This window comes from Diadema antillarum, unplaced genomic scaffold (assembly GCF_040938485.1).
Source record: "Diadema antillarum isolate AM-2024a unplaced genomic scaffold, OU_Dant_1.0 seq00002018_RagTag, whole genome shotgun sequence".
Lineage (NCBI taxonomy): Eukaryota > Metazoa > Echinodermata > Echinoidea > Diadematoida > Diadematidae > Diadema > Diadema antillarum.
Window position 1 is genome coordinate 363884 of NW_027272673.1, and position 27949 is coordinate 391832.

The 27949-nt window shown below is 39.8% G+C and overlaps 2 protein-coding genes across 2 annotated transcripts in view; one reads left to right on the forward strand and one right to left on the reverse strand.

The window, feature by feature from the left end:
- Positions 1-1568: 1568 nt before the first annotated feature.
- Positions 1569-10275, reverse strand: LOC139713623 (uracil phosphoribosyltransferase homolog). The gene is made up of 6 exons (XM_071625329.1): positions 10139-10275; positions 6570-6612; positions 5818-5950; positions 4132-4293; positions 3311-3409; positions 1569-1778 (listed from the first exon to the last, which is right to left on the reverse strand). The coding sequence occupies exons 1-6, from the start codon at positions 10273-10275 to the stop codon at positions 1672-1674; spliced, it is 681 nt and encodes a 226-aa protein (XP_071481430.1). The 3' UTR covers positions 1569-1671.
- A 556-nt stretch (positions 10276-10831) lies between these two features.
- Positions 10832-27949, forward strand: part of LOC139713629 (uncharacterized) — a 38787-nt gene continuing 21669 nt past the window's right edge. The window contains exons 1-11 of the mRNA XM_071625336.1: positions 10832-10876; positions 14731-14935; positions 15658-15885; positions 17046-17149; positions 17742-17912; positions 18535-18600; positions 19859-19987; positions 20835-20954; positions 24827-24901; positions 26082-26174; positions 27322-27417. Coding sequence (XP_071481437.1) covers positions 10832-10876; positions 14731-14935; positions 15658-15885; positions 17046-17149; positions 17742-17912; positions 18535-18600; positions 19859-19987; positions 20835-20954; positions 24827-24901; positions 26082-26174; positions 27322-27417 — 1332 coding nt within the window. The remainder of the gene's footprint in view (positions 10877-14730; positions 14936-15657; positions 15886-17045; positions 17150-17741; positions 17913-18534; positions 18601-19858; positions 19988-20834; positions 20955-24826; positions 24902-26081; positions 26175-27321; positions 27418-27949) is intronic.

The window sequence follows — 27949 nt, forward strand, 5'->3', positions numbered from 1 at the left end:
GATGAATTCATATTTTCCAGACTTTGAGCTTGCATACTTTCCAACATTTTCATTTGAGAAAACGGTAGAATCCAGGCTGCCTACGCGAGCAGCGCTAGCTTTAATGCTCATGAAATCTCTCAAAAGTGGTAGAGTTGGCAAGTTTGTTCTTGTGGTATTTTCTTTGTCCCACTCTATATTTCAAACACCTTCCAAAACAGTGGTATGAAAGCCAGCTGCCAGATATAGACTGAGTTTGGAGATGATGGCCTTTGAAAGTTTGGATGCCGACATACAAGCATTCAGGAAATTACTAGAGGTTAAATCGAAACAATACATGTATAGCAATGAGCTGCAAAGAAAAAAAAAAGTGTGCAAACTTTCATTCACAGACTCTGAAATTCGACAGGAGGTAGTTAGGATATCAACTGGATGTTTAAACAAAGCTAATGTAAATTTCACCTTTTTTCCCCACTAAAATCACCTTATTTGATACTTCTTTGCAACTTAGTTTGTACCTATTACTTTATGTAATAACTGGTAATGTGCATATAAATGTACCTATTCCATAGAGTTATGCTCATAAAATTTCACAGGCCAAGTAAATACATACACAAAAATAGTGTGATCCCACTCCAAGAGATTACCCCGTTTTGAATACATGCACAAAGATTACACTAGCAAACATGATATCCATATGCTTGTACGGGGTGGGGGGGGGGGGGGGGGGTGAGATAAAGAAAACTTAATTTTAGCGAAGCAAATCATCACATCCCAACTAACCTTTACCTCTTAACATATGGGAATTCATGGTTTCTTTTATTTTGGGACAGCTTTGGGCCCCAAAATGAAGAAAGGCCTTTGACAAATACGTCGAAAATAATAGATTTCTTTCCCGTCTCATTTCCTGTAAGATTTTCCATTTCCCGTTCATGAATACTGCACTGTATGTATATAACAATATCAGAGCAAACATGTACATACAGTGTAAATTTGGGGGGTGTGCTTTTTACCTCTAATAACATATGGGAATTCATGGTTTCTTTTATTTTGGGATATATCTGGGCCCCCAAAACGAAGAGAGCATTTGACAACATGGTTTAGCGTGTTAAATAGATTTCTTTCCCATCTCATTTCCTGTCGAATTTCCCTTTTCCTCTTCATGAATACTGCTGGCACTGTATGTATGTAACCATATCAGAGCAGAACATGTACATACAGTGTGAATTTTTGGGTGTGTTCCAAGTGTACCAATACAACAAAGTAAACTGGCTGGACCCCACAACCTTGATATGACAGGATTCTCCTAAATCTCCACACTATGCTTTTATTTGTCAACGCTTATCTTGGAAAGTGTTCTTGTCTGGGTTCAGTGAAATTCATTTCACAGGCAGTTGAAAATAAAAACCGTAACAATGGGATGTACATCTTCAGTTTCCACCATGATTACTAAATTTGTATTGTAACCCAATAATCCCACAAGAAATTACTATCATAACGTGTTCGTTGGCAGGGAAGCTCTGCAGCACTTGAGGTCCATTGACAGGCATTTGGCAATGAGGGGTTCCTCTCCGGACCACATGAATTCTTCTAAACTTTCCAGATCCTGGTCTGTCATAGTCCTCGTGAATGCATTCCATCATGACACAGTTCAAAGCACACATCACTTGTCATTGCCACTGTCTCCATGACTCAGTCTGTGCCAAAGTATTTCTGTCCAAAGTGATTGGGCGGGACTGGGTTGACCTCAGAGGTGAGAACGGTGATGTTGGGGAATTCCTTGATGACTGACTGAACGCCTAGCAAAAGGTGTCGGGGGGGGGGGGGGGTAGGGGGGAAGAGGATTTCAAACAATCAGTACTACAAAATGTGATGCACATTGCAGCAATCTCATTACATGTCTATCTCTATGACTACTGACATCAGAATGAGATTCAATGTGATATCAATACATGTAACGGTACTATCAGTCTTGCACTTGGTCCTCGGACTCACGGAACCAGCCAACAATATTTCATTTCAGAACTTTGCCCTTTTTTTTCTCTCTTCCAGTTACCGTCGGTGCCACATATGTGACCCTGCATCACAAAACCAACAAAAAGTCGCCAGACATGGATTTTTCGTTCAGGGCAGATTCTGAAAGAGCAAACTTTTAGCTTTAAAATGATGTGTAGTAAACTCAATTCAAATAGACTTTTCTAACCTATCTGAATATTGAAAAGAAAGCACACAACCTGGAAAATTGTGTGCTTGGAAAAGAGGCTCTGAAGTGTAGGTTCTATTCAGGCACTTAATCTTAACAAGCCCTGCTACACACTGAATGTAGCTGTGCAATGAATGGGACAAGAAACAGGATGTAAGAAACCATAGCAACAACAATGAAGGGATTATCAGATTAAGCTGAAATTGAGCATGCTCTAAACCCATTCTATCCCTGACTAACACCAACTTTCAAAGCAGTAGCACCATCCTTTCAAAAGTTATTAGAGTTGAAAGTGAAGATTGTGTCAAGGATTTTTAAGAAATGAAAAGGGGTCTCTATAAAGACACACCTAATCACACTATTCTACAAAAAGAGATTGTTCTAGAAAAACTGCTAAAAAACAACTTCCTATTTGTTTAATGATCCCAAACTTTACAATAATATAGGAGAATTGCTCTATCAGAAAATATAAAAAAAAAAACTCAAGATAGACTAGGTTGACCGTTCCACCTATTTTGAGTCCTCGTATGAAATCAGCACATGCAACTGAAGGGGTCGGTGCAATATAGTGCTAACCCACACTTCTGTCAAAATTGAGTTGCATGCATTTTCATAATCATTATCCTTCACTCTAACCTCTGTGAAAATATCATATTTGAATTCACCCAATAAGATGGTAAAAAATGCATGCATTCATGTCTTATAATGTACAATGTATGGACTTTCCAAACATTCAACAGCGTTTATCTCAAAATGACTATTGTGTGGGTTGGCACTATATTGCACTGACCCCTTCAACTTTTTGTTGGTTTTTACTTTGATTTCTCCTCCCACCCCCCATTTTACTTGCATGCTGTTGTAGTTCAAAAGCAGTGTCATGTCTGTGGTGGGGGGTGTGTGTGTGTGTGTGTGTGTGTGTGTGTGTGTGTTAGAGGTAGGTGGAGTGAAACTGACTCTCTTCACTCACACACACACACACACACACACACACACACACACACATATACAGTACCCCAACACAGACAGGATACCGCTTTCACACGTGAAGCACCTTACTATTAAACAGCATGTACACGTAAAAGGATGATGAAGATGAGCACGAGTGTGCAGGGGGTAATCAATTCTTACCATTGGGAGTGCAGAACAATGTCAGGAGCAGAATGCTTTTGTCCACTACACCATGCTCCTGAAGGACTTTTACTGCCTGGATCACAGTATTTCCAGAGTCTATGAATCCGAAGAAGAGATATGTTCATAAGAAGAAATGTCACGCTTGTTAGCAACAGGTTCACATCATTCATTTGAATCTTTGTTAACAGTCACCACAATTGCCCTTTATTATTAAAAAGTTTACAAAACAAGCAGCCACATTTCCTCTGATCAAATCTATTCTATGATAGTCTTGCTATCAAAAAGTAAACTCCCTTTTGACAAAATTGGCATCTATTCAACATACGTTTTATTGTTTGCGTCAGAAAAAATATGCTTATTAAATGCTCATCCATGTAAAAGTTGCCTTTGTATATCGCATGATAGAATGACATCTACTTTCAACTTTCAATTACATGGTCAGAGGGGGATGAAACTGATCAAGGAAATATTAGACATTTGCATAGTGCTTATCTCATTGTCATGCATAATCAATTCATGTAATTCCAGTTGATACAGCAATATATTAATGCAGCTAATCGTGCAAGGCATAGATTTTTCATTTTATGTGGAAATGAAAAGATTTTCATAGTCATTATGACACAGGGCATTTAACCAAATTCTTCCTATTTACCATAATAAGCATTTGGACAAGTGTCTGGTATATGTAATTGCGCCCATTCATTTTTACATGTCCAAACATGAGTGGCGGAAACCCTGGGCAAGTTGGCATGAAGGTAAGTAGCACCCTGCATAATGTGGATATGGTATTTGGGGTATACAATGTATGCCCTACTCACTGAGGATTGGATACATGAGAAGGACCCTCCTCCTGCTGATGTCGGGCGGGAACTTTGCGTAGTAGACCTTGGCCTCGTCCGTCTCCTCGTTGGTCTTCACAAGGATCTTCCCGATGCGTATCGATCGGCAGCAATCCCTGAGCCCATGCTCCATTGCTTCCCCTGTGAGATAATGTTGTTGAGAGGAAGATGGTCACTAAATGGCATATTACATGAAAAGCAAGTTAAAAAGACATCACAACATGAAAAAGAATATAACACAGTGTGCTCCCATTACCATGAACATGGTAACAACAACATTTTGCAGTGAAAAGTCGGGTCCCTAAATTATTATCTATACGTATATTCATATACCTTGGTACTTGATATGTTTGGCTGTAACAAGATTTTGATAACCAAAGAAAACTGCCTGTCCGAGGGACTTTGTTGTAATGGGAGTTGCCTAGTTTGCAGGCACAAACCCTTGTTGGTCGTAAAGGAGTCTGCGCCAAGACTACTATTTGTACATGCACCACCCTGGCACTGCAGCCTCTCCCAACAAAGGAGAAGCTACAACACCGGGCCTATGGGACTCGACAGTGCCAGAGTGGCGCATGTAGTAGTAATTAAAGGGATTGCAACACATTTGAATTCAATGGGAAAGTAAATTGGAAGTCTTCATGAAAAGGGATACTCTCACTGGTTGATACACTATTCTAAACATGATACAGTTACTTGTATAAAATCATAAACTATTTAGACAATGTGTCATCTGCTGCTTGGTATCTTTCAGGACTATTAAAACTGACATACTAATATTGATACACTGGAGCGCTAATATTCTGGATTGAGGAAACAGGCTACCATGAGTGTAGAAACAATGCTACATATTGTAGTTTGCTATTGTATGAAAAAAAAAAGGAAAATTAATATTGATGTCAGTAAGTTGTTACAATTATACACCTACATAAATATTGCAATCTGAGATTTCTAGGAAATCATTGTGGGAAAATTGTTCAACTTTGTAGCCTTTCCACACAAACGCACAAATACATTATTATCATGGGTGTGCAAGTAAAGTTCAAACAAGAAACTCCCCAGAAATCAGGTTTGATAATCACCGACACGTTATTCATTTCCTGTCATAGCATTTGCACTGAAGAATACAAATTAATTGTGCCGGTCAGGTCACAAATACCACTAATCAGAATTGCCCCTTTTCAGTACAAACAAATTGTCTTTACCAAGTTTTTGGAAAGTTTTTGTTTGTTTCTTTGTTTTTCTTTTATAGCCCTACGGACAATAAGAACAGAATTTCGTAATTCAACTGTTAAAACAACAATTTCAGAGTATGAAATAAAGATGACAATTGCAATAAAGAGCAATGGTAGATGTAAGAGCAGTTACTATTATCACAATTCTTATTAAATAAAAATTGTGATAATAGCAACAAAATAGCAATACATGTAATAACAGTTTTAAACAAGAATGATGATCACAATTCTTATTAAATAAAAATTGTGATAATAGCAACAAAATAACAATACATGTAATAACAGTTTTAAACAAGAATGATGATCACAATCGTAATACTGGTACTGTAGTGTAAAGTGAAGTATTCATCAAGTAATAACCATCATCATAACTACATGCAAATTTATTCAGAGAAGAACAAATAAATCAATGATGCAAGAGTGATGACCTTACCACTTCTCATGATGCTGACCCCACAGTTGCCATGGATAAACTCCACCCCTTCGAAGGAGTGGCCTGTTGGCGTGACAACCTCACATGTCTTGTATGGCAACTGGTTCAGTCCCTCCTCCACCACCAGCCTGATCTATTGAATGCAGAACACATACTATTACAGCTGGCATTAAAGCATGCCACGATGTGAAACAAGTTAAACTAAACAACAACAAAAACAATGGTTGGGGATCAATTATTCATCCAGTTTACCTGGCTATATCACTTTTTCTAGGAAGCTGCACATATTCAGGGTGTCTTTTTATGGACATCAAGATTACACTTTTCAAAAGCTGCATCTGGGTTTAATAATAGCATGCAGGTTAAAAAGAAAAAGAAAAGCAACATTTAAGTGTGTGTGTGTGTGTGTGTGTGTGTGTGTGTGTGAGTGTTTGTGCGTGTGTGTGTGCGTGAACGGAGATTCTAGTCATAGGTGGCTTTTCAACTGAAGATTTCAGAGGAAAACAAACCATATAAGAAAACAGTTTCACTGGATGTTCTATCAACAGAAATACTTCAGTATTATAGTTTTATTTAATGTATTGATCAGGCATTCTCAATATAATATACAGTGAAAAGTACCCTGGAATACAGTAACATGTGTACATATCTATCTTGTGATCGTAGAAATTATGTAATCAACAGCTACAGTGTATCTTTAGGATAATCAGAATATCTTCTTGTAAAGAAATTTGGATGAACACATTTCTTACCAATCTGTTGGCATAGAAGACAAAATCTCCCCTGGATGTAGTCCTGTATTGGAAAAGGAAAGATGGCATCAACGAATATTTTCTACATCTATAATTCAGTTCAGCTCAGCAACCACCTCCTTCTTCTTAAATTCTCTATTTCTTCTTTATCCCCTTTTCATCAGTTTCTCCTTCATAATGCAGAAGACATTCAGAGAACCACACAATATTTTTTATGTACTCGGAACATATAACACTGTACTGAATACATTTGAAGATGAATAAGCAGTTTTACTACAATCATTGCAGATTTGCAATCTTTCATTGTATCTTTTATTTGATGGGAAGGAACATTTGCAATCTTATTTTGTGGGGAAGGAACATTTGCAATCTTATATTGTGATCTCCTTGGTCTAATGTCCTCTCACTGTACCCGCAGCTCTCGGGTTTTCACATTGTCAAGACAGAATCAAGCCACCAAAAGTGAGGCTAATTTTGTGAGGTATAAGTTGTTAAAAGAAAGGCACTTCTGTGTTCTGTTTAAAGGGTGTGTACAGTTCTGGTCGGGGTAAGGATTTAGCTTTTAACGTTTTGCAAGATATTCAGAAACCACTCTATGAGATGTCAAAGAGCATGCAATTCTAAGGGGTATCAAAAGTTTATTTGATGACAATCGGTTTTGAAATGTCTGAGATATCCAAAAACAAGGTGAAACAAAGAGATCCTAATAAAGGTGGGGCATGTCGCCTTTTATTATTATCACTTTTGGGGATGTCTCAGCCATTTGAAAACCAATTTTCATCAAATAAACGTTGAAACCTTCTCAAAATCACATGCTCTTTCATATTTCATCAGAGGTTTCTCATTATCTCACTTAGTCTTAGGAATGTTCAAAACATGAATCCCCACCTCAACCACTACTGTACAGTCCCTTTAAAGTTTAACATTTTTTCCCAAATATTGAACTTTGATGTGTAATGAATAGGTCAAATTGTCTATTGACTCTACTATAAATGTAACATAATATTCATTCCATTCCTCTATTAGTATTAAACTCTTCAAACTAAACATTGCATATTGTCCCCATTTTTTGAAAAATAACAATATAGTCCATGGGCCAGGCCAGATATAGGTACCACCTGAGGTGGCAAAACCTTTTTTGTGTCATTTTGTTTGTTGGGCATAGATATGCTTATCAAGCTATGATAGCATTTCCAAATGAGTAGCTTAGTCATAATAAATGAATTCTTAACCAATTTGGTCTCGTGGTTATATCCCTATACTTCTGTATCGAAACTAACCGCTATACAAAGAAGAGCACTGTCTTCTGTATGTTCACAGGTGTTCTGTTGTAAACACGGTGCGCTTAGTCTTTATTCAAGGCAGCGAAGGGAATATCCAAAGGTTATGATGTCCACAGCGCTTAGTCTTTATTCAAGACGGCGAAGGGAATAGCCAAAGCTTATGATACAGTGTATATATATCCTTTTATCTAAAAACAACAACAACAAGGAAAAGTAGAAATTACGCGGTGCGTAATATATGTCCCCACAGGAAGTAGCATTTTGTAACAAAATGTGCAATAAAGGTAAAAAATCAAGGTCAAAGGTCAAAGAAGTCAAAGGTCAAAATTCTGTGTAGAAGTTTTGAAGCCCTCACCTAGTGCCATCACATAAAGCAAATGGAATCGAAATTGGGTTAGAAATGGCGAAGGAGTAGCATTTTGTAGCCAATGTACAATATAGGTCAAAAATCAAGGTCAAAGGTCAAAGAAGACAAAGGTCAAAATTCTGTGTAGAAGTTTTGAAGCCCTCACCTAGTGCTATCACATAAAGCAAACGGAATCGAAATCGGGTTAGAAATGGTGAAGGAGTAGCATTTTGTAGCAAAATGCAGAATATAGGTCAAAAATCAAGGTCAAAGGTCAAAGAAGTCAAAGGTCAAAATTCTGTGCAGAAGTTTTGAAGCCCTCAACTAGTGCCATCATATAAAGCAAACGGAATCGAAATGGGGTTAGAAATGGCGAAGGAGTAGCATTTTGTAGCAAAATGTACAATATAGGTCAAAAATCAAGGTCAAAGGTCAAAGAAGTCAAAGGTCAAAATTCTGTGTAGAAGTTTTGAAGCCCTCACCTAGTGCCATCACTTAAAGCAAACGGAATCGAAATCGGGTTAGAAATGGCGAAGGAGTAGCATTTTGTAGCAAATGTACAATATAGGTGAAAGGTCAAGGTCAAAGGTCACAACTGAAATTCTGTGTAGAAGTTTTAAAGCTCCCATGTAGTGCTATCATATAAAGCAAACAGAATCAAAATGTACAATATAGGTCAAAAATCAAGGTCAAAGGTCAAAGAAGTCAAAGGTCAAAATTCTGTGTAGAAGTTTTGAAGCCCTCACCTAGTGCCATCACTTAAAGCAAACGGAATCGAAATCGGGTTAGAAATGGCGGAGTAGCATTTTGTAGCAAATGTACAATATAGGTCAAAGGTCAAGGTCAAAGGTCACAACTGAAATTCTGTGTAGAAGTTTTAAAGCTCCCATGTAGTGCTATCATATAAAGCAAACAGAATCAAAATTGGCTCATAAATGACAGAGAAGTAGCAAATTGAACATTTTGATCACACACGGACGCACACACGGACGGACGCACGGATGCACAGACACACACACGTACGGAGCCCGTTTCATAGTCCCCTGCTCGAACTCGTTCGGCGGGGACAACAAAAGCAATTCCTCGTGAATTTTACCGTATTTTTCAATTATTTATAATTTTCCGGTGAATCGCTACGGTGGAAACTAATACTTTCTTAAATGAGTTGGTGATACCAATTTAGAGTTGTCCCAAGACAGAAAAGATGCTATCGCAAGGGCTTCAGAGTCTACATCCATTGCAATAGCATCTTTTCTGAGAAGTATTTGAAGTATATCAACATACTCCTGTCACTGCAGAGGACACAGCACAGTGAATCTCACCCTCTTTTCCATAGGCTACAATCAAGTCCAGAGCTACCCTTTCGCAAAGGCAGCTCGCAATGGACTTGCACACACACAGCGATTGGATCGGGGCTCCGCTCCCACAGCGAGTGTAGCGAGCTGTGACTGTGCACGTCCACAAATGATTGTGAGCTGCCTTTGCAAAAAGACTAGCCCAGGGCTGTCACTAGCTTTTATGACTACATGTAGAGGAGCTATGTGAAAATAAACAATATGTGAGGAATCCATTATAACAAATGATTATTCAACTACAGTTACAGTAGTACAGTTTTTGACGGACTTCTACCACTGCATTCAGGTTAGGACATTCAGTGGCGGATCCAGCTGCAGAACGGAGGAGAGGCGGTGCACCAGGTGCATGCCCATCTTTATATCAAGTTTTTTTTTTTTCAAACAAAAGAAATAAAAAGAAAAATGGAGGGAGGCATGTGTGCCCCCCTCTAATTTTGTAAAGGCGCAGTGCCCCCACAGCTGCAGCCCACCCCCTCTACAGATTCCTGGATCTAGGGCGTACCCCTGGTATTTCTGTCTGACTTGACGTTCAAACACGAAGCGACGCGACGACGCTTGCGTATAATACTGTAGTTAGTAACTTACTTATCTCTTATCAGAGTTTGAAGTTCATGGATTTGATTGTTGCGCCTTAGAATCTTGAGCTGGTTGCCGTATTCTGGTTCCTCAATGCTGTTTGAACCGACTGAACTGTCGCTCTTCGTGGACTTGTCTTCTCCCATGATGAATAAGTTAGTGTTCAAGACGCTTTTCGGTAAGTAATTTTGAAGCCGATTTCATAAAACGCAGAATGACAACGTCTAGGAGTAGGACCTAGAAGTAGAAGCGGGCCGGCGACGGTCGACGGCGCGGCAGGGCGGCTGTTGGTCAATGTTGGTCTCGGCTCAGCTCGTCGAGCTCGGTCAGCTCACCTCACAGCATGTAGCAATCTGTCAATCGAAGTTCGAACTCAGATAGGATTAGTAGTCCCACTCGTTCAATTTGACGTTGGATTCCATTCACACAAAGTTTTAACAAATTACGACACATTAATACTATTTAAAAATAACTGAAAATTATAACTTCCAAAGCAGTTTTTGTCATGTAACGGCTTTATGCGGAAAATGACAGTATATGCAAGACAGATATCACGTTGTAATTAATACGAAGTACTTGTAAACAACTCACTCAGTAGCAAAGTCGAGCATGTGCCCATCCACCGTTGACCCAATCAACAACATCACTGCGCTCTCATGCGCATGCACCAATATTGAACGGAGAGGGCAGTGTGCAGACAGGATGAAAATTGCGATGGCGGAGAGCATGGGAAGCATCCTCTCGCACGTAAGTTTCCCCGTATTTCACCTTGTAGTTTTTGCGCATTCGTTGAAAACGGTACATTGTATCGTATGTATAACGTTACAATACGTACATAACTAACAATTTCGCTAAAAGCTACGGTGGATGTTGATCACGTCTGGTAAGTGAACGTTTTCTTTCATATAATGTCCATGACTTCAATGAAAGCTCACTGTCCTCGATCGACTGCGCGAATAACACATAACATAGCATAGCCAAATATAGTCGAGACCGTTTTGGCGTGATTTTACATCCTGTGCCCGATGCGATGCCGATGCGTCGAGCGCAGCCAAGCTCTCACCATGCCATGCACCACACACACCATTGCGATTGCACTGCCATGCTGCCGCGCCGTATCTATTCTCGCTCATCGTCGTTGCGTTTGCTGGACGATCAAATCGCATTGTTCGAACTTTTTAAGCCCGTTCTCCTAAAAAGAAAAGATAAAATGTTCTCTCACTAGATTCTTTTTTTTCCCTTCAGATTTCTAAGCAGTTAAGTAAAGAGGTTCAGACATAATTTACACACACACACCAAGTTTGTGACCGACACTCCGACACAGTGAGTGACACACACACAGCTACTATACAGCACAGCTTGCAGTGTACCCTTTCAGGGCTTTGTGCCTTTGATATGCAGAGACTCCAAATAAGCACCTTCTGATCTAGACAGAAAGATCCGTCTGTCCGGAGGAGTCTTTTACATTTTTGACGTTATCGCTCTCCTCCGTATAAGGAGGGGATCCGTGAAGCCAGACGCAGTCTCCGCGGAACATTTCCTCGACGACCAGATAGGTCTACAGAACGATCTTTCGGTCAACTTTGAACTTCTGATCAGGAGATTCTCCCGCCTGAAACCCCTAGCAAACGGGAGACCCCAACTTGATGTGCGCAAAGCGCACATCACGAGCACGAAGTTCCTTTCGGTCTAGGGTTCTAGATGCTCTCTCATGCTATCTAAGGCTTATTTTTCAACATACAATGAAATCAAGTAAGAAATCATTTCAAGCGGGAGAAATTAAATCTCAAGCGGGGGAACAGGAGATTCTGCAAATATGGGCTTTCGGTGGGAGATCTTCCGTTGAAAGCAGGAGAGTTGGTGTCTGTGGATATGAGTGAATTGCAAGTCTATTTTACATTTGATTTTAATCTCAAAACACAATTTCCTGTTGCAGAATTGTCTAGACTTGTGCCAGTTTTTACATATCATTTGTGACCCGCTACAACAAAATGATCATAGAGTTGGGCGAGGTCAATTATTTGAAAAGTGCATGACACAATTCCCTAATCTTTCTGCTTTAAATTGATATATAACACATCTCATAAAAATAATCGGCTGCGGAGATACCGATGTTTAAAAGAGAGCATGTCGAGACGTCTGAGAAATCACTGTTTTGAGAAAAGCGCCCTAAAAGTTCTCCTTGCGACGCAATCACGATCAAGGGACACGCAAGTCAGTATTCACCTCCGGACAATAGAAGGTAAGCCCTAGCAACCCCCGAAATGCTCATTCAAACACAGCGTCGGCGGTCTCCTCACCGACCAATCAGTGACCAGGATGCCAGGAGAAGCGGCTGGGCATAGCGCATCCCGCCAGCACGCACCAGTTGACTGGGCAGTGTGCGAGCTTCACGCTTCGGTTAGCGGCAAGCAGCAAACTGACCAATGAGATCACTCTGGTCGTTGTTAGGGGCGGAGCCTATGTGTGGCGCTCAATCCAAATGTTCGAACCAGTTTCTGCTTCGTTGAAACGCCAAAAAACATGGCCTAGAAAAACGCTATTTTTTGGTCTTTCATTTCATCATTTTACTTCAAAATTTCGACAGATGATAGAAAACATGTCAGACTCTAATAATATGTCAAATGCAGAAAATCGTAAGTTTTGACCAATTTTGATGCTCTGACTTCAAACTCAATTTTCACGGCTTCGACCTTGCGCGACTTTAGGACCATTTTGTTGTAGCGGGTCACATTTACCATCAATGATGCATGCGTATCAGTTTGTTCTGTGCTAGTAGGGATGCAGGACTTTTGATTGGAAGTGATCTATCATACATTCATCAGCAGGGTTGCTGTCTCTTTGGTACATGATGATTCAAGCACCTCCCCATTCCATTCAAAATGTAGATCCATGTTTTCTCTGATCTGACCTACAAATATACGATATGAATATGATACAAAGTCAAAGATGAACTACTCGGTGTGATTCGGCAATTTCTTCTTCTTACGTTTGTAGCGTATCCTTTCGGGATCTGAAGATTAATCACACTGCAGAGTCGTGTGCACTCAAACAAACTGTGAGCACAGATCATAGGTTTTTCGGTGGACTTTTTTGCAGTGAGGTGCAGTTAAAAATTAATTGTAGGAATACTTGCTACCGGTACAGTTTGACTTCCTATACTGCCTTTTGGAAGGCATAGAATTATGAGAAGTCAGCTGGATCCTCCTTGAGTGTATTCCATTCCCTACTTATGCGTAGGAAGAAGTAGGAAGCCAGAACCCGTACTTTGTTCAAAATTAAGGTAATGAAACAGTGTGTCAATGATTGGGGTCAGTGGTCAATCGCTGTGTCTGCAGTTTCAATTCGTTATTAACAAAAGTGAAATACTCAATTTCTCCAACAAAGGAAATGTATAGAAATCTACCAAAACTGTAATGGAAAATGAGCATTAAACCTGTTTCAAGAAGTCAAAAAGTCTAAAATTTGACTGATGAAATTAAAATGCGCAGTGTGCACTGTACCACAGTATATTTTGCTTTTTCATCAAACTACAACAGGTAGGCACCACTGTATAAACAAAAATTGTATTTCAAATGAAGAAAAAGGAAAAAAAACATGAATTTATGCTCAGCCACAGGTCAGGTAAAACTCACCAAAAGTATGAGAACAATCCCCACATAAGAATATTAGAGTGAAAACATCTCCAACTGGTATAAAATTATGTAGCCTCCCAGCCAGTTATTTGTCAAGGGCCTCTTTGCTGTCACAGTATTTGCAAGTGAAGTGAGCTGAGGGTCGTCACACATGCATTAAAGGGATCATATAGTTTTGGTTGAGACCTAATTTCAGGTTTCTAACATTTTTTGGTGAAATAATGAGAAATCTCTTATGAAATATGAAAGAGCATGTAATTCTATGAGGAATTCAACGTTTATTTGATGAAAAATGGTTTTGAAATGGCTGAAATATCCAAAAAAGAGCGATTCTAATAAAGTGTGGGACCCACACTTTATTACAATCGTTTTGTTGTACTTTGTTTTTGGATGTTTCAGTCATTCCAAACCCGATTTTCATCAAATAAACTTTGAATTCCTCTTAAAATGGTATACTCTGTACTACTATATCATAAAGTGTTTTCTTGGTATCTCGCAAAAAGTTAAAAGCCCAATTCTCATCTCCACCAATACTGTACTATCCCTTTAAAGATAAAGTTAAGCCACCATCATGATGCAAGCTCTAAGAACAAGAAGGTCTTTGGAGAGCTATCCTCTTTCCTATTACCAGTACTAACTTGCAGCTTTGAATATGAACCAAACTCTGCTACCATCTTTTGGTGGCGACAAATGAAAAAAAGGTAAATCAGCAGAGCTCTGTTCAATGCATCTTACTTTCGCATTGTATTCAGTAGGAGCAGTTTCAGCTTTCTCCCATATCATTAAAGATAAGCTTATTCTCAAATCTCGAAAGTCCCTTGCACTGATGCACTTTGAAAAAAAAAAGGCCACAATTGTAGCTATGCAGTAGCAAAACAAGTAACATCACAGTGTAAAGTTGTCACCACTCTGGTTCACTCATGAATACACATATACTTTTATTGGCGTGCAACAAATGATGCGCAGTTTACACAGGGTAACAACCAGCAGGAGACAGAGAGTTTGGAAATGGAAGAAACAGGTGAGATGACCCCACTCCAGTCCAGCTCGGCGGAACTGACCAGCGAGGACCTGTCCAGCGAGAGGGATGCCCCAGACCTGCCTCCTGAGGAGTCTGCTGCCGTGGAGAATGTGGCAGAAAGTTTCTCAGATGCACTGAGCACGCAAGAAGGTGGGCTGATCTCTTAACTAAACCCGTTGGGGACGAGCTGCATTTGCTATTAAAGACACACATTTCCTATTGACACCTGCCCAAGTAAACTCGGGACTAGTCTTCAATGGGCTAACACTTGTCTGTGTGCGGAAGCATTTCTCTCTGAAAAGGAGACCAAGAAACTAGCCTCAGTGACAGAAACTTGAAATTCCATAAAAGTTGGATGTTAATTTCTGTATAATTTCAAGTGCAATTTCAAAGCAACAGTTCATTATAAGGAACCAGTTTACAGAATTCATACCCTAGTTTTCCTCTAACACAAAAGTGAAAAGGAATGACAGGGGTCGCACTTAACTTTTTTTTTAACTAGCCAGGCGGACTATTTAGAATCAATTTTGACACTGAAGCAATATTTTGGCTAGCCAGACGGACTAGTTACTTCAGAATTTTATGATTTTTAGCTAGTCCGCCATGATTTTGGGTGGCCAATGGCCAGCGGACCATCGCCAATTTCGAACCCTGAATGATACCAAACATGAATTGGCTTTCGTGTAGAATTGAAATGCGCGCATACATGTACAAACCTGCTTTGTTTTGTGTGTTTCTCCACCCACAAAGTGTTCTCACCAATTTTTTTTTTCTTTCTCTCTCTCTCTCTCTCTGTATTATCAATTTGGTAGTGTCAACAGATTTCAGTGCCATTATCAAGCATGATGATATTTTATCTTTTTTGATTGTAGATACTATTCAAGAAGACTTTGTGAGTGGGGATGACCCTACAGATGATGGAGGCGCAGCTGCTTCTGGAAGCGAGCCAGGCAGTCAGGAGAACGGAGAGCTGCCCGCCGTGGACTTGATGGCGAGTGGCGACAGTGCCACGGTTCCAGCGAAAGGAGCCACTCCGGGAGAGCAGGTGGAGGGGAAAACGGCAAGGGAGACCAAGAAGGAAGGGAAAAAGTCCAAGAAAGGTAAAATATCTTTAATTATATTCCACATACTGAGAATGTTGCAATAGGATTGGTCCAGAGCTGATCACGTGATGAAGCATAGTTTTGCCCATTACATCACCTGAGAAGAAAAGTTCGTTACACTCTATGTTGATAGTCCCTTTTGTTTCGCTGATCTCCACACAGTCCACACAGTCTTAACGCAAGATGAGTACAACGCACTTTCACTTCGGTGCCGCGCGGTGCGCGCAGCAAATTCATTGTTTTGTCATCTACACGCACACGTAGCCTAAGCCCTAAGGATACATAAAGACAGCTAAAACGGTTTCAGATGTGGAATAAAATGGGAATTTGTAGGACCCATATGTGGAATATAAAGCAAATAATCAACTTTTAGTTTCAGGCAATGAGACAAACTATCACGTCCTCGGCGATCTGAATGTGTACGCTATCTTTCCTCAGCTGCACTTCGGAAAGATAGCTACATCCAGATCGCCTTGGAAGTGATAGTTTGCCCCATCACCTTCATCAACGTTGATTATTTGCTTACTACTTCCAAATTGTGTGTAGCATCAGACTATCTTCAGCTTTCTTTGATTGTTGAATCCCATGTTTTGTGGGGTCTCCCATGTGGATTTTTTCCAGCAACTGGGAAATGTAATATTTTTTGGATCCATTGAGTTTCTACTCTCCTAGCCACACATCCATACCATCTCGGTGTGCTCTTCCTTATCACCTGCCCTATCCTTACCAGGCTCACTGACTGGAGAAGGTCTTCACTATTCTTTCTGTTACGTAGGGATGCCTTCACATTCCATCTGAGCCTCCTCATCTGAACCTTCTCAATTCATTCAACCCAGAGTCTTTTTTATACTAGATTGTTGACTTGTCCTTTCATAACTTCCTTGTGAGAAGTTTAATGATGAATATTGTGACAGTTGAAGCTCTGATGTGGATTGTGCTGTGATGGTACTGTCAGGGGGTCTCAGGAGAATATAAGAACATTGCAGCCATTCACTCAAAAAGTGATATTTCAAGATTACTCCTGTGATAGCTAGGCCATCAATGCCAAATGGTCACGCAGTTTGTGTTGATGTTTGAAGTCAGTTTTCCCACCTGAAGAACTCTCACATAAGTACTCTGTTGCTGATGACAAGTTTTACCATCACTCCGGTTGTCAGGAAAAGATGCTGAGCATATGAGTCGTGCCATCATGCAAGCCTTGAATGGATTAGAGACTCCTGAAGAGAAGATAGCTGCCTTGTGCAAGAAATACGCTGAGCTGGTAAGCATTGAATTTAACAGTTTTACTTCGTATTTGTCATAGACATCTGAGGCATTTTGTTTTGTTAATCATGCCTGATTGGATCTCAGAGAAAGGTCTGACCACATGACCTCACATTGCTTGCATATAAATACCTCATTTATTTGTGCATACATTGAAGCCAAAATACTGGATTTTTGTCTACTTTGTTATCTGACTTAAAGAAAAATGATATAGCCATATCATGTGTGAGAAGAGTCAGAAGGATTTATGCTTCAATGTAATCACAAAATTAGTGAAATTTTACAAACAGAAGCATAGCTCATTGCACAAGTGGTGCTATCATTAATAAGATTGTTCTGACTCCCCATTAGGCTGTTAATATGGTTAAAACTGTCCTGGCAATTGTTCAGTCTCATGCAAATATTCACTAACCTGTTGCTTTTTGTCTGATTGGTTTCGTGGGACATTCAAGGGCACAGTTTCTTTCAGATATGAATAGGAACCACTATACAAAGTCAATTTGAAGCTGTTTGTGTATTGGAGTGATATGTAGTCAAAAGTAACATTTGGAAGTTGTTATCCTCCTGCCTCTGTTGTTGTTCACATGAAGCTCGGGGAGCACAAGTCTTTGCAGCGAGAGAGCAAGTCCCAGGCAAAGCAGCTCTCCCAGATACAGCGTGAGCGGGACCACCTCCAGAGCGAGCACGGGAGGGCGCTGTTGGCCAAGAGCAAACTGGAGAGTCTGTGTCGGGAGCTACAGCGACACAACAAGACAATCAAGGCAAGATTCTATTCTCCTTCCTTTCTTTTTTTTTTTTGGGGGGGGGATAATTTATGAATATTGGCGACTCTCATTATAACAAAGTCTTTGTGACCAGCAGTTTCTTCCTTTATACTGACATTTTGTCACAGCAGAATAGTAAACTATTAGAAAGATGATTACAGGTGATAGTTTTGGAAACTGACTTTTACCTCCTCATGAGAGTTTTGTTATAACGGGAGTGCACCGTACAATATATGAACAAGTAGTACACATTGAAGAAAATGATATCCAGTGCAGTGCTCTTTGTTGCAGCTATCATGTGCACAGTTTGGCTTTGCTTTATGTTGCTTATTGTATGTGTTAACAGTTGGTGATGATTAATGATGCTTTTGAAGCAGGTGTGCTACTTGTTATAGTTACATGTACCTCTTGTCAGATGAGATTCTGAACTATTGGGTGAAGGGGAGACTCCACTCTGTTATTGAGGAAGTGTAAATCAAGAAGTACACCAAAGTATAAAACACAGGAAAAAAAAAAGGTGCGCCACAATGAAAGAATACCCAAAAACAGTTGCCATCCTTCTTGCAATACTTGTGGCATTGGGAAGTAATGCATAGTTTATCCTTGTTTCTCCTTACAGGAGGAGAGTTTACAGCGAGCACGAGAAGAAGATGAGAAGAGAAAAGAGGTGTCAAATAAGTTTCAGGTGAGATTTCAGAGACATCATGCATACCCATAACACTCAGAAAAAAGCTCACACAACAGGCTCTTGCAAGTAGCCCCATTTGGAGAAGAATATAGAGCGGTTACTGACTTTTTTTTTTGCCAGCATCATAGTCTATGAGTAGGACTTATACCGTGATTGGCTTCAGTGCACATATTTGCCAATGGGCAATTCTGATTTAGCGGGCCTATGCTAGTCGAATGTACACAGTGGGCAATGAAAGAATCAATTTAATGAAAGCTTTAGTATCTTATCTATAGTTTTGGTTGAGACCTAGATTCAGGGTTTTAACTTTTTTGGTGAGATGATCAGAAACCTCTTATGAAATGTGAAAGAGTGTGTAATTCTAAGAGGAATTCAATGTTTATTTGATGATAATTGGTTTTGAACTGGCTGAGATATCCAATACAAAGAGATTCTAATAAAAGGTAGGACCTACCTTTTATTACGATTGCTTTGTTTTACTTTGTTTTTCGATGTCGCAGCCATTCCGAAACCGATTTTCATCAAATAAACTTTGAATTCCTTTTAGAATGGTATGCTCGACACTATTTGGTAAGTGCTTTATCTCGCAAAAAAGTTAAAAGCCCAATCCTTATCTCCACCAATACTATACCATCCATTTAATGTTTTGATTCCAAAAAATTAGAAACACATGACATTCATCTTAACCGTCAAAGCCTGAAAAATTACTCACACAAAAATATCCACTTTTACAATAATATCTATTTTCATTGACTCTATATGTTAGCTGTTGGCTATTAGTCTTCACCCACTTAACCAGAGACTGTTATCCAGTATGGCCATTTATTGCGATTCACTTCACTTTATAGGACGTAAGATTATTTTTTAGTCTGATGACCTGTTGTTGTTTTCGTTTCTTTTATGTGTCTGTATGTGTATATGTCAAGGACTTCCAAGTTTTGATTTGATCTTACTGCTTGTCTTTTATTGTTGTGATGCAGATGACACGATCTGCTTCTGCGACAATTGCCCCAGTCATTAAGGTTGTGATTAAGTTTTAGGTTTAGTTTGATGTGAGGATGAGGATTAGGGTTAGGGTTATGTTTGTGGGCAGGATTTATGTTTAGCTTAGCATGCAGATACTTCGTGGGAGCAATTGCCACAGGAGCAAATGTAATGGAACCAGTGATGCATTGTAACAGCTCCTCTGTCTATACTAATTCTATACTAATGAATCACTTGCTTGTTCTTTGGTCTGTCTTGTGCTGTCCATCAGCAAACCATCAATGAGATCACCACCCAGATGCAGGATAACCACACCCGCAACATCAAGCTGAAGGAAGAGAACATCGAGCTGGCATCCAAGCTCAAGAACCTTGTGGAGCAGTACGAGAGGAGGGAGGAGGTGAGATGTTCCTTTGACATTTGACCTTGACCGTTGACTTTGATCTCTGACTGCTTTGCTTCACTCCAGTCTTGGTGAACAGCTTTCCTTTCATGTAAAATGCTGCATGTTCCATATTTTTCATGAATATGTTTCTCAAATTGGGAGTGGAATTTGCAGTCAAGAGCAAAGTGATGAGAAATTGGGGCTGTCACTCGTCAAGAGGGAAAAATCGGTGAATTCCAACCTCACTTCAATTTAGATATATTGAATTTGCAATAGAAGAGACAGCATTTTGGTGTGTTGATGACTTTGCAAGGACCAGTTTATTCTCAAAGTTGGAAAAATTAAAGCCACCCAGGAATCAGTGGTGCATGCAGTGACCAAGTATGCTTTAGATGGCCTGACTCCATTTTTTAGCAAGAAAGGAACTCCGTAAAAAAGGGCATATGAATGACATCATCATCAAAGAGAAACATGTCACAATAAATCTTGATAACATTTGTGTGAAGTGTTATGAGTAAAGATGACATTTTCTATCTGTCATCAGTTTGAGAAAATGGAAAAAGTGTACCACAAGCAGAGAATGGATAGATTGAATATTTTTGCACTAAGGTTGGTCCAGCTGCTCGGTCCTTTGATGTAGAGGAGGTTTGACCAGGATGCACAGGTGGTGAATTTACACTCTATTGCATGTTTTCTTTTATGTCAATTTATTGAAGTTTGCAATTCAAAGAGCTGTCCTTCTGGTGCATATCTATCTCCATGCTGTTCATGATGCCAGAAGTTGATCTGCTAGAAAGAGCTAGTGTACTAGTTTTGTCACTCCTTTGTTGCTTCTCCCGCTTCCCCCTCCCTACACCCCCAGCATATAGAGAAGCTGTTCAAACACAAGGACCTAGAGTCACAGCTGTACGATGCCAAACTGCAGCAGTCCAACCTGGCACTGGCCGAGGAGAAGGAGAGAAACAAGAGAGAGAAGGAAGTGGTGAGTCCACCCTGCAGTGTGTCAACTTCTAATTGGGTTCAAATTTATGAAATTCAGTGCTTATTTACGTCGATGTAGGGCAATTTGTCGATCAGTTGCAATGAAAACAACTCGGCACAAGAATTTCACCGATTTGAATAATTACGCAGTACCCAGCCCACTGCACGCTATAAGGATTAGAACTGGCATTGGCTGTCGGGCAGAAGCTCAGTGATCTAGTGGATTAGACGCCTGTCCAGTGATCAGGAGGTCGTAGGTTCAAATCCTGCTCCGAGTATGTATGCCCATGATTTCTTTTGTCATGGCTATGACTAAAACACTGATCAATTCAGTGCTTATTTTTGTTGATGTAGGGCAATTTGTCAATCAGTTGCAATGAGTTCGCAATGGGTTATTCCATAGGGTTGGGGCTACAAAATTATGTGCCGTCGATGTGACAGTGTCATATCAAATTTTTAGCTCACCTGAGCCAAAGGCTCAAGTGAGCTATTGCGATCGCCCTTCGTCCGGCGTCCGTCGTGCGTCGTGCGTCGTGCGTCGTCCGTCGTCCGTCGTCCGTCGTCCGTCGTGCGTCGTCCGTCGTGCGTCGTCCGTAAACTTTTTACATTTTCATCTTCTTCTTGAAAACCCCAAGACCGATTTTCATCAAACTTGGCAGGTAGCATCCCTAGGGGGTTAGGAACTCAATTTGTTAAAATGGGCACCATGCCCCACCCAGGGGGCCCCCAGGGGGGCCCAAACCCCCCAAAATTAAGGAATCTGTAAAAATCTTCTTCTCTAGAACCAGAAGTGATAGAGCTAAGTTAATACTATGAGTTAGTACATTGATGACTGTAGTTTCAAGTTTGTTCATGGCAGAATCAGGGGTGCCCCCCTTGGGACCCAGGGGAGGGGGGTGGGAAAGGGTTCTAATGGGGCCTAAATTGTACATTTTCATCTTCTTCTTGAGAACCCCATGACCCATTTTCACCAAACTTGGCAGGTAGCATCCCTAGGGGGTTAGGATCTCAATTTGTTAAAATGGGCACCATGACCCACCCAGGGGGCCCCCAGGGGGCCCAAACCCCCCAAAATTAAGGAATCCGCAAAAATCTTCTTCTCTAGAACCAGAAGTGATAGAGCTAGGTTAATACTATGAGTTAGTACATTGATGACTGTAGTTTCAAGTTTGTTCATGGCAGAATCAGGGGTGCCCCCCTTGGGACCCAGGGGAGGGGGGGGGGGGGGTGAGGAGGGGTCCTAATGGGGCCTAAATTGTACATTTTTATCTTCTTCTTGAGAACCCCATGACCCATTTTCACCAAACTTGGCAGGTAGCATCCCTAGGGGGTTAGGATCTCAATTTGTTAAAATGGGCACCATACCCCGCCCAGGGGGCCCCCAGGGGGCCCAAACCCCCAAAATGAAGGAATCTTTAAAAATCTTCTCTAGAATCAGAAGTCATAGAGCTGAGATAATACTATGAGTGAGTACATTAATGACTGTAGTTTCAAGTTTGTTCATAGGAGATCCAGGGGTGCCCCTCTTGGGGGTAGGGGGGGGGGGGTTGGTTGGAAGGGTCCAAATGGGGGCCTGAATTGTACATTTTCATCTTCTTCCTGAAAACCTCATGATGGATTTTTGTCAAACTTGGCAGGTAGCATCCCTAGGGGTCAGGATCTCAATTTATCAAACTGGGCACCATGCCCCACCCAGAGGGCCCCAGGGGGCCCCAATCCCCCCAAATTAAGGAATCTTAAAAAAATTGGGCCATTATTGTACATTTTCATCTTCCACTCGAGAATGCCTGGTCAAATTTTGGTAGAGCTGTGAATAATTTAGATTAGTGACTGCATGAAAGGTGAACTTGCGATACTCAGGTGAGCGCTAGACCCGCGGGTCTCTTGTTCATCTTACAATGAAGATCAAATCACATGTGGTTAGGTTTTGATGTGCCAAAACAGAGTTAGCAATGCCAAGTAATCTGGCTAGTCATTGTGATGTTATATATGCATGTACAGGGATTTTTCGCAGAGTTGCTGCAGCACAAATACAAAGTCTTACCATTGTTACATGGACAACGCATTTGCATAACATTGGCAATCAATTTTCAGGTGTGAAACTGCAATACACCATGATTCTTGAGAAATAAAACTTGGTGAAATTCAGGTGTTATTTTTTTTTTCTGTAGTCATAATTTGCAGATGTTAGCCTGATTTTAATGATATTTTATTGTTGTTGTGGTGGTATGTCTAAAGATTGTCCCAACCCTGTGGACGTACATGGGTACCGTAATATTACTTTCCCATGATATACAGGTGTATTCATTGCTATGAATGTAGATAAATGTATTAAGTAGTGTGATGAAATATGAATCACTCTAGCAGCAGATTCTGGCCTTGTGAAGACAACACAAATATGCCAACCAGCACAATGAACAATATTAATGCCATGTTATTGCAAAATTTAAATTCATGGCATTAGAATATTTATAGGTATATACACTTACAAAGAATAAGTATAAAAAGAACTTGACTTTGACTTCTCCAAATACACCATAAAATTATTATTGAAATGTTTTGCTTTTACCCATTTTAGATTATGGATAATTTATTCCCACAGTACATTTGCACTATGACCATGTACTAGGAAAATAGTGAATTTTCACTCTCATAGAAAGTCAAAGGACCTTTGGGTATTGTGCAAAAGACATCACTTTCTTAATGAGTGTTATGAATAAGAGAAATACCATACACTTAAAAGTGTTGAACTTTCCATGGCATGTAAGAGCATACCCAACTCTAATTCAATACGTACAGCATTGAGTAAGCTCGGTGAATACTTGATAATACTATAACAGATCACAACTAGAAAACACAGACCTCTGCTAAGCAGCAACCCACCCATTTTGTGATTGCCAGCCTGCAATGTATATTATAGTCCTGCATTCATACTACATGTATCTGCATGGTTGGAGCCCTTGGCCGTCAAAACATTCATACAATTGTAGCATTTGGGATCACACCAGTATCTCTGTCAGTTTAATTATAGCTATTCACAAAAGCAACATTGCAATAAACTGCTGTCTGTGATTTCCGCTTTGGATTTCCTCCTATTGTCTGCTATGTCTACAGCAGCAATATGCAAATTGATGGGTTTTCCCCACCGCATATTTCCTGCTTTGGAATTCCCCCACTGTCTGCTGCATCTACAGTAGCAACATGGAAAAAAGAAAAACACTGCATGATGAAAATCAATTAATTTTCGTCATCATGATAGAGTGTACAAAAGAGAGATGGCAATGCCAAGTAATCTGGCTACTCATTGTGATGTTATGTACTAGTATACACATATTATGCAGAAAATGGCAGTATTTCCCAGTGATTACGAATCCTTCCAAAAATTTGAACAAAATCCTGGATCAAGACAGTGATCTGGATCACTTCCAAGATTTAATGATCTTTTCCTCGTGTCATTATCAACTTCCTGCCATTGATAACTTTTTGAGTTATTTTGCAAACAAACTGACAAACAAACCAATGCCGGCAAACATGTACACACACACACACACACACACAAAAAAAAAACTTTGACGGGCAGAGGAAGTGATATATTATTTTTTACATGTTTTGATTTGTGTAACTGCTGTCTCACTAACATTGTTTTATATCATATTTTTAAAGGAGGAGTAAAGGGGGGGGGGGGTGTTGTTTCCTCCTCAGTACAATAGTATATTACATGTATACATACTGATCAGCTTTTGTGTACAAGAACAATTAACAAATGTTGGGCCTTTTTTCTCAGTTATTCAAAGAAATGCAGCTGCAGCATTTTCATGAGAAATTTGGGGAAAGTAAACGCTACTTTGTTGTTGTTTTTTTGTTCTTCCGTAGCTGTTGACAGAGTCCGTAGATTCCAAGAGGAAACTGGAAATGTTAACAAAGCAAGAGGCACAACTCAAGGCCCAGGTAAATATGACAAATGTTTTCTCCCCAGAATCTTGGTCTTTTCAGTGGTTGCTGAAAGACATGATTCCATAAAATTGTATGTGTCCTTCAGCATGTGAAGTAGATATGATCTTGAACATTTAACCTCTACTTGATACCGAGTTATATTTGAGATTGTGAAATATGCTTTGATAACTCTATCAAACTGTTGGCCATTGACTCTCGAGATTTCTTCGTAAACGTTCAGATTTAGAACTCAATACTCTGATATGTATCAGTAATTGTTGGTACAAGCCTATTGAATAGCATTTTTTCTCCATCCAGATATCTGCTGTTTTATTTATATCAATAAAGTTTAATAAACTTTCCCACTTCATGTTATGATGAGGTTTGATTTGTGCATGCTAGACGAAGAATGCCTTCTCTTTTTTTCATACAAAGCCCAGAATATTGAATCAATGTATATCTTTATAATTTGTCTTTCCAATATTCTGATGTTTTGCATGGGTTTAATGCCACGTCATACATATTCAAAGAAGTATCTTTGAGTCTTGTCAGTAATGGGAACTCACATTCATCTAAAGTGTGAAGGCAAATTGAGCAAAGCACCATTACCAACTGTCAGTTATTACGCAAGATGAAGCCAGATTTGACCTATGCAACAAAGTCCTTGACGTACACTCTCTTCAAAGCAGTGAAGTTATGGAGGTTTCCTCTTCCATGCATGGCAGAAAAAAAGTTGAACAGTTTGAGTAATTTTCATACTTTGTGAATGTAACCCCAGGAAATGCCCCAGAAAGTGCTTCTAAGCACAACACTAGTGTGGGTTTGAAGAGAATGTAAAGTAATCTAATGAGCTCAAAAGCCCAAATCACTTGCAAAGACAGGTATGCCTCGCAATACACAAACTGGGGTCATTGCCTTGTCAGGTTTGAGTGCTGAACTCAAACCCATGTCTCAGAAACAAGTAATTGATCCTTGACAAAAGTGGTCAATTTGACCTATAAAAATCGAGTTATTGAGAATGTAAACCTAATTGATCACGGAGAACAATGAGGGATAGATAGGTTATTCATGCAGAATCTCAGGTATAATGTCAAACTTACATGTTGCCACAAAACTTGTATATCAGCTTGGTACATGTTTGTTCTTGTTTAAGTAAAATGTTTCTCTGTCATCATGTTCTGTATCATCTTTACAGCTTGCAGTCTACACAGAGAAATTTGAGGAGTTCCAGAGCACCTTAACAAAGAGCAATGAAGTCTTCCAAACTTTCAAACAAGAAATGGACAAGGTAAGTGGGGGAAAAGAAAGGAAAGTGAAAGGGAAGCACAGGGCCTTGCAATGTCATAACTTATTTCCAGTTGGCCTTTCTAGGCAAAGGCATCATACGCTGATTGCACACTCACAGTGAAACATGCTCATACGTTCCTCTGATATAAGTAACCGCATCGCTAAGTCACGTCATATAACTTGCTGCTGTTCGACATAGTGACACATGATCATTCTCCCCTGTATAGGAAGATTATTACAGTGTCATGTTTCAGATTCTCTTTGATTTCCGCAACATTGAGCACAAAAACTGGTATTCATTCAAAGCATCAGCCAGTGACATATTTATTTCCCCCACCCCCACATTTATCAAGTTGTGTCTTTTCTCTTCCCTTTTCTCATTAGTTTCTTTCTGTTTGTAGGCACTATGCATAGCAATGCCCAGATTCAGATTCAGATTCAGATTCATTTATTGTCCATTTAGGAAATGTTGGCATACAAAGGGCGTACACATAGGAATATCTACATACATGTGTATATCCCACATACATACATACATTCATATATTCATGTACATATACACATATAAATAAAATTTTCAATACATACACAATTATACAAGCATATTGAAATTATACTCACAATACAGTAAACACATACATCATTACAAATTTATAATGTCACATTTGGCGATTGTTCTTCCAGCTGCCTTCAATGTGATACAGCGTGATGGTATTTCCTGTCAGTCGAGAATTGGAAAACTATCTGTGTAGTCGACATTGTATGTTTTGTGTCTGTGAAGGATGATTGTTGAGTCATGTGATACACACACATTTCCTTTCCTTTATCGTCTTTATTACAGAGTATAAACTTTGAGCTCAAATTTCGAATACTGTATATTAAGCTGTTATTTTCGAGAGGGTTTAATTTTTGCACATTTCGCGAATCACTCGTGGACTGTGAATTTAACAACAAGCGAAAATGTTGCTATGCGCTGGGATAATAGTACACCTACGAAAGCCTAGGTTTCCATTCGCGAAAACAACATATTGCGAAAATGTCCGTGACCTCCTCATTTGCGAAAATATCAGCTTACACAGTATTTAATACAGTATCTAAATTGAAAAATATATTCACGCCTTTCTCCTCCCCTTCCAATTCCCCCAAAGATGACAAAGAAGATTAAGAAGCTGGAGAAGGAGACCAACATGTGGAGAGTGAGATGGGAAAACAGCAATAAATCACTTCTTCAAATGGCAGAGGAGGTGAGATATACAAATATAACACAACTCGTACAGCAAATAATATCCAGCAGTACTATAAAAGTGGAAATTTTTGCGGTGTTGAAATTTTCATGAAACCAGAAACTAGAGCGGAAAAAAAAGCACCCAAATAGATTTGCTTGCTATATGTTCTAGTACTTACTGTCTTGATTCCGCGGAATTAAAAACGTACGAAACTCTTCGTACGTGGCTGAGCTCAAGAATTAGTCATGCAAAAATATCCACTTTTACAGTATTAGTAGTGGCTGGTATTTTTTGCCAGGCATGCAGTTATATAGTTTTGGAGTCTACTTCTTTCCAGACCAGCCAATGCCTTAATGACCTGACATCATAAAAACCTGACACAGTTGATGTCCATCAGTTTTCTTATGATGGTGCTGTCATTGTTTTTTGTTTTTGTTTTTGTTTTTTATTTGATTCTTTGTATCCCAAGTTTTCCTCTTGTTTTGTCTCATTTTATGTGTGTAATCCAACCGGAACGATAATAAGAATGCTAGCAAATGGAGGAATGTGA

What these genes read in the sequence shown, in the direction of transcription:
- LOC139713623 (XM_071625329.1), bottom strand. Translation starts at nt 10,275, where the DNA reads ATGGGAGAAGACAAGTCCACGAAGAGCGACAGTTCAGTCGGTTCAAAC. An exon ending in CAAACTCTGATAAGAGATAA is followed by an intron (nt 6,613 to 10,138) that starts GTAAGTTACTAA and finishes TTTCCAATACAG; the next exon opens with GACTACATCCAGGGGAGATT. An exon ending in TCTCATGTATCCAATCCTCA is followed by an intron (nt 3,410 to 4,131) that starts GTGAGTAGGGCA and finishes TCGGATTCATAG; the next exon opens with ACTCTGGAAATACTGTGATC.